The 7867-nt window shown below is 26.5% G+C and overlaps 1 protein-coding gene across 1 annotated transcript; it reads left to right on the forward strand.

The window, feature by feature from the left end:
• Window positions 1-1661: 1661 nt before the first annotated feature.
• LOC121213978 (VQ motif-containing protein 17) lies at window positions 1662-2396 on the forward strand. The gene has a single exon (XM_041087524.1). It carries the CDS (start codon window positions 1773-1775, stop codon window positions 2217-2219), a length of 447 nt encoding a protein of 148 aa, XP_040943458.1. The 5' UTR covers window positions 1662-1772; the 3' UTR covers window positions 2220-2396.
• Window positions 2397-7867: the final 5471 nt, after the last annotated feature.

The raw sequence follows: 7867 nt of genomic DNA on the forward strand, positions 1-7867 counted from the left end.
GACTTGGCTTTTACACAAGGTATGCAATATATAAAAGGGCTAAGCCAACATTTAGCCCCTGAATTTGGTCCTTTTTTTTCAATTTAATCCTTGAAAAGGTTCTTTTCACATTTGTCCCTAAACTTATTAAATTTTCTCAATTTTTTTCCTTATGAATGACGTGGCACAATATTTAAGTACCACGTCAATACGTCATCACATGGATCAAATTTTAGAAAAAATATTATCAAATTTAGGATCAATGTAAAAAATAATTATTGAAAAAGGAAAAAATTGCCAAGTCCCTATTGGGTAAAACGCGGAATATGGAAGGCATGACATTGGTTTTTATTCCAACTACGTGGGCGGGTTGGTACGTAAAGTAGTGATATGGTCACTTTATTAGGAACAATGATATTTATTCTTAGTGCAAGGTTCATGACCAGATCAGCGACCCTAAGTTTTCCAATTTTGAAATTTTTTTAAAAATAATTTTGTTATATATGTTTTTTTTATATAATGTTTATAAATAAGAGAATAATGTGCTTCAGCACATTCGAACCAATGCTCTCCCACATTTACAATAATTCTCGTGCCAATCAAATTAAGATCCAATCAAATTGATTTTATTTTTTTCAATTTTGTGTTATATATAAACAAGCATATACTATCTACCATACAATAATCAAGATGTGTTTCAATGAATGATTTTAGTTTTCCTATTGATTTTAGCCAGGGTTTGGGATTTGTTTTTCTTCATTTCTCAAGTGAAACATTAATGTATATACTTTGGGATTTATTATTACTACTTCAAACTCAATAAAAGATATATATTTAATAGAAGAAAAAATCGGTTTAGTTGGTTTGTAGTTTAATTCAATTAGATTGTATCAATTCACAGGTTTAATTTCTTGTTTCAGACTAATTATAATTAAATAATTTTAATTATTAAATAAAATAATAAATATTTGGATTTCTCAAGTTTTAATTAATTTTTAATTATTATTAGATATAAATATGATTGTAATAATTTTTAATTGTTTATTAATTTTTTAAATGTTAAATAACTTTTTTTATTATATACAAGATTTAACCAAATGTCATTAATAGTATTTTTTTTTATAAATCATTTCTAAATCTATTGTCGTTAATAGTTATTTTCTATTCTCATCTCACTTCCACAGTAGTATTTGAGTCCAAACATACACTTCACGTTTTTTTTAATCTCATTCCTACAATAATCAATGTCACCGTCTCCGCTGTTTTTGATATCGCTGAAAGTAAACACACCGCCTTATCAAAGAAAACCTTGATGTCTCTTAAGATTTTAGATTCGAGTCTCACCTCTAAATTTATTATATATATATGACCAGCTACAAATACAAATGTAGAATCAAACCACTATAAAATATATAAGATGAAAAACTAAACAAAATTCACACATAAAATTATACATAGTAAAACTTAAACCCCAATACTTGAATCCTAGTCATGTTAGACTTAACCAAAAATTTAAGAGATTATTGGTAATTAATTAATGAATTTATGTTGGTAGGGACGGTTTAAGTCGTCTATATTATTTTATTGAATCTCTTCCATTTGGAGAGACAAGGATTCATCGAGTCGTTTGTCCCCAATTCTCAAAGACAGCTTGTCTTTTTGCATTACAAAATCTTTCCCATCACTTTCTCTCCTTATATAAGATACCCCCATCGATCTTTACACACCAACTCATCCATCCCTTCTTTGGTTTTCCCTTTGATTTTCCTTTGTCTCAGACATTCATTTTTTCCATGGAGAATTTGAGGATGATGAGGAACCAAACCAGAATGTCTCCTTCAAACTCATCACCATCATCATCCCTATCCATTCATAAAGATTCGCAAACAATAACAAAGCCAAAGATACGGATCATTCACATATTTGCACCAGAGATCATCAAGACTGACGCAGCAAACTTCAGAGAATTGGTGCAAAGACTCACTGGGAAACCACCTCAACAAAAGGGTTGCAAAAGGAAACCAAGAATCGGCGGAAAAGATGACAAGCCAATGGAGCTAAGAACTGGGTTTCTTGCAGGGATTGAAACAAGAGAAAGGGTTAAGGAAGAAGGAGGTGGTTTCTCAAGTGGTTTTGGAGATTTAGATGATTTTATTCAAGAGATGGGTGAATTCCCTTTGCTTCCTTTGGATGATTCTCATCACATGCATGGATTTGAAGAAGCTCAACTAATGGCATAAAAATTGATTCTGGGTCTTTTAATTTTGTAATTTTATGTTCCATCTTCCCTGATTTTGGTTTTGGTATGGGGTTTAGTTGTAGATTTTACTGAATTTTATGATTTTCTCATGCATCTCTTTCTCTCTTTCTCTGTAAATATAAGAGATTAACTTAATTTCATACTCTCCCTTTTTTTCTTTTTTCTTTTTTGAACTTTCTTGATGCCTCATTTCAATTTGGATGTAATAGAATTAATCAACTGATCAAAACCTTTTCAGTTTTTTGAATATTGAATGGATTTTTTTTTTAATTTCATTTTCTTCTTACTTTGGGAAAAGAATAGCTGTTTGGCAGACCAAACATGAACTTGCAAAAAAGAAAAAAAAAATGTCTTACTTTTCTTGAAAGGCTCTCTTTAATTTTATAAAATTTCTACATAAATATAACAAATAAATTTATCCCTTCAAGTCACCTCCAACTAGTATGATGTTTTGTGCATATCTCATAAGCATCCCAAATTTGAGAAAAAACTATTGCTTTTGATTTTGATGGAAAACCATCTTTTAAAATGTTGAACTTCTATATGAATATTGGTCAATTATGTAATTTAATATATAAATTTTCATTCGGTGTAATTATACACATAAAACTTTAATGGTAGGTAAACGTAAAACGATGTTGTATTGATAATGATATTAGTAGTTTAGTAAATTGCAAGAAAAGGACAAAGCCCTAACAACAACACGACTTACGCAATTTAAACCCAGATCACATCTTAATCATTAAACATCCTGAACATCAAATCAATATACGGATTCGAATTTCAATTATTACTAAATTCCTGATAATTACTCAACCAAATAAGTCAACTCGTTTTAATCATTTATCAGAAAAGTTTTGGTAGATAAAATGTTGTGTCCCTTAAATTAAACGTTATGCTTTAAGAAAGACATGGATTTACAAATCATTAGGTTTTAAATAGTTGACTCGCTTTGTGAATAAAATATGTGTAAATGGGGTTGTATTTTAAAATTAATGTGTAATTTCCAGATAAGATGTTGCATTTTAAAAGGATTACATTCATCTAATTTATTCTTCTCAATATTTTATAATTTTAATATATCTGATTAAATAGAACTAATGTGTAAACAATGAAGGTTAATTTTTTTAGAATTAGGACTAAATTGACATAATATGTAAAAAAAATATTTAGAGCTAAATTTGTTATTATCCTTTCGTTAGCTATTTAACGGCTTGGTAACCAGAATATATAATCTCGAATAGTTGAGTGATCAAATTGTAAACTTTCATAGTTGGATTAGAAAACTCACCTTTTAAAATTAAAAGACTTAAATATCCATAATTTTCTTTTGTTATTGAAATTATATATCTATACTATATATTAAGTATTTTACTAAATTGATAACACAAGTTAAACGGACACTAACTCAGTTGGGTAATGAGAAAATACTCTTTACAAAATAAATTATATTATTTTGAGGGTGATTTTATCTTTTTATATCTTTTATATAGAAAAATGCACGTATATAATAAGATTTAAACCTATGCCTCTATAATTTTTATCAGCTTAATGGTGTAAAAAGCTCTCAAACTTTTTCAAAAAAAGTAATTAAGCCCCTGCTTTGTTTTTTTTTTTTTGCACCCATTTGGATACTTAAACTTTCAAAATGCATAAAAAATACCCTCAAACTTTTTGAAAAAAGCAATTAAGCCCCTGCTTTTATTAAAAATTATAAAAACTTAAATTCAATAAAAGATATAAATATTATTAAAATTTAATAAAAAATTCAAATATTAAAAATTTATTAAAATTAGAAAAAAATATAAAAAAATGTAAAAAAATAAAAAGTTACAAAATTTTATAAAAATCGTAAAAAATTATAAAATATATAGAAATATAAAAAAATTATAAAATTTTATAAAGTCATAAGAAAATTATACAAAATGTAAAGAAATATAAATTTCATAAAAATTTATAAAAATTATACCAAAAGAAGTATTTTATAATTTTTCTATAACATTTAATGATTTTTATTTTTTTTTATCATTTTTGCCACATGTCACCCTATGTTGCGACACATGATGACTTTAATTGAAAAAAACTAAGTTTTGTTAACTTTAATGATCAACAATTAAAGTTAATTGCATGTTATAATTTTTTTTATAAATTTTATAAAATTTTACAATTTTTTTACGATTTTTATAAAATATTTTATTCTAATTTTTAATAAATTTTAATTTTTATATTTTTATTAAAATTTAATCATTTTTCTAAAATTTATTATTTCTAATTTCTAATTTTTTTCTAATTTTTAACAAGAGCAAGGGCTTCATTGTTTTTTTGAAAAATTTTGAGAGTCTTTTTTATTCATTTTGAAAGTTCAAGTACCCAATTGAGTGAAAAAAAAAGGCAGTGGCATAATTGCTTTTTTTTTTTGAAGAAGTTTGAGGGTCTTTTTGATGTATTTTGAAAGTTCAAGTGCTCAATTAAGTGCAAAAAAAAAGAGGGTCTTAATTGCTTTTTTTGAAAAAATTTGAGAACTTTTTACACCCTTAAACTAATTTTTATCATTTATTCTTTACTATTTAACCAAAGCCTTGTTTGTCATTTATATTTGTCACATAATTTTATTTTCACCCACATCGTAAATGTGTCATATATTTTAGCTGAGTTGGTAGACACATGTTATAATGACACAAATTATTATTATTTTTTTAAAAAATATTTGTATATCTTTCTAATTAAGTTATATTCATTTAATTTTGGACACCAATTTAATGTAATCAAACCAAATGATTCGAATTATGTTTCAAGTCATGCACATGTGTTTTACTTTTCTTTTTTCTTAGCAGTTTAATTTCCAATCGACATTAGTGCTTGGACTTTCCAAATTGACCATGAAAGCTCCTTCATCAATACCCCATTATTCTATGTTATTATTTTGGGATAATTCTAAAAAATTATATATCAACTGTTATCTAATATTTAATTATATACGAATTTTATTTTGGTGTAATTTTATACATTAAATTTTGATTTGATCTTATTCTCACAAATTAACACCATTATTAATATAACATCATTTTATATTTATATATGGCATACACAAATAATTATATTTATCCAATATAAAAAATAAATTAATGTATTTTTCTTTAAACGATTATGATTGAATTAAAATTAAGGTTTCATGTATACAGTTGAACCACAATCTAAGTTTCATGTATATTATTGCACCAAATCAAAATTTATATATTGAATCAAAGTTCATATATAATTTTAAAATTTATCCCAATTATTTTTCAACCGATATGTAACCTTGATATAAACCTAAATATGGGACCATTAGTGAAATTCTATGTATAACTAATAATCTTTTATATGACCAAAAGGATGAAAATCATGGAAGAAGATTCATAAACTTGATATAGGTGCAAAAGGCCACTCAATTAGTCACTTTCAAGCTCATGGATAAGCTCTATCTATTGAATTAACCCCATTTGAAGCACATGGATAAACTCAATCAATTGAATTAATTAACCCCTAATCATTAAATTTATTTTAGTAGAACTTGTTTGAAACTAAGGAAGAATGGGAGAATTGTAGGCAGGTAAAAAGATGACATGATTGAATTTGATTATGTGGTGGACGAAATTGTAAACTTGTATTTAGTTTCTCCAATGGTAGAGGATAGAATATGATGAAACTGAGGATTATATGTTGAAATTTTAGTTATAAAGTATAAAAATGAAACCCACCATTGTAGCCAAAGGCTAGCCTTCATATTTGACTTTACCCACTTTATGTTTAAGTCAACATTTTTGGTTAACTTTATCACAAATTGCAATTAATATTAATTTACTTCCTTTGGACGGTATTTTATCACAAATCACAAACCGTCTAATTTTAGAAAACTGAAAACTAGCAGGATGAAAATTGATGTCTTAACCAACACCTTAGTTGCCATTTGAGTATAAATTCGATTGGTATGAACATTGTTATTACTACATGAGAATGTAGGCATTTATGAATTGAGAAAAGACTACGAATAGTTCTAGGTATTACGTCAAAAAGAACATATATGATTAAAAGAGAAATATAAAATTCTAATCATACCGTACCAACTCGAGTTGTTATATTGACATTTACTAATTATTTTCAATTAGTTAATCGACCAAATAAAAATTGGAGCGTTGACAAATGATATACTTTTTTTTCTTTTGACTATATCAAGAACTTGAAGATTAGGGTATTATTCTAACAATTTAGATACGAATGTGCAAAAACTATTAGGGTATTTTAATTACATTTGGAAAGTATAAAATATGCAAATTAAAAGATAATATGTAGTTAAAGATATTTTTAATTATTATAATTATAATGATATTTATTGAGAATTTTAAATATCAATTAATGATTAGAATTAAAACATTAAAATATTCTGTGTTTGAGGTTTAGGTTCCTACTTTCATACAAAGATGAAAAAAAGAAGGGCCAAACTTCTTTTTATTACAATTTGATTGAATGTAAAAAGGCTGTTAGATATAGATGTGAGCCCGCCATAGCTTTAAGTAATTTATTAATACCAAATATCCCACTAATCGGATCAATATGATGTGAATGTCAAACAGGATTTTTCTTTTATCTATTAATTCGATTAATATTAATATTGTTATCAATGTATGAAGATCTGGGTTCGAGTGTTGAAGCATATTATTTTCTTATTTAAGGGTTGGGGGCTATTGATAATTCTAGACAAAGGCAAAGTTAGAAAAAACTTTTAGGGGACCAAAATTAAATTGTAATTTTTACGATAATAAAAATGTAATTTCACTATTTTAATATCCTATCTGTTTATAATTTTTAAAAGATTAAATCAAATTTTTATCATTTTAAAGGAAATCAAAGTGTAATTTTACCTTAACTAGGGCCTAAATAGTTTTTTTTCCCAAAAAAATCATATAAATTCTATTATAACACATCACCACGTGTTTCATTTATTTATCTACTTTTAAATATTAATTATGGATGTCTATTAGTTTCTTAAATTCCTTTGGGGAATTAAAAAAAAATTATATTTCATGTATCAAATAATAATCTTTATATATACTAAAATAAAATTATATTGATTTGTTAATGCACAATCCTAAATTTTATTAAGGTATAATGAGTTTTTTTCCTCTCTACGGAACCAAGGTCGAAAAGATTGAGAAAAATGAGTCATTCACAACCACTGATGAAGGATTCCTCGAAAAGTTAAGGATTAGTAATTCGTTTTAGAAATCGAATGAGTTCGATCTTATACATACGCAAGGAAGATAATAAAAAAAAAGAAAGAAGATAAGTTCCTCTTTACTTTTATCACTTAGGAGCCGTGCGAGATGAAAGTCTCATGCACGGTTTTGAATGAGAGAAAGAAGTGAGGAATCCTCTTTTCGACTCTGACTCTCCCATTCCAGTCGTTGCTTTTCTTTCTGTTACTTCAAAAGTAGCTGCTTCGGCTTCAGCCACTCGAATTTTCGATATTTCTTTTTATTTCTCATCAAACGAATGGCATCTTCTTCTGGAAATCCTAGCTATTCTTAGCATGATATTGGGTAATCTCATTGCTATTACTCAAACAAGCATGAAACGTATGCTTGCATA

The sequence above is a fragment of the Gossypium hirsutum genome, chromosome D01 (genome assembly GCF_007990345.1).
Source record: "Gossypium hirsutum isolate 1008001.06 chromosome D01, Gossypium_hirsutum_v2.1, whole genome shotgun sequence".
Taxonomy (NCBI): Eukaryota; Viridiplantae; Streptophyta; class Magnoliopsida; order Malvales; family Malvaceae; genus Gossypium; species Gossypium hirsutum.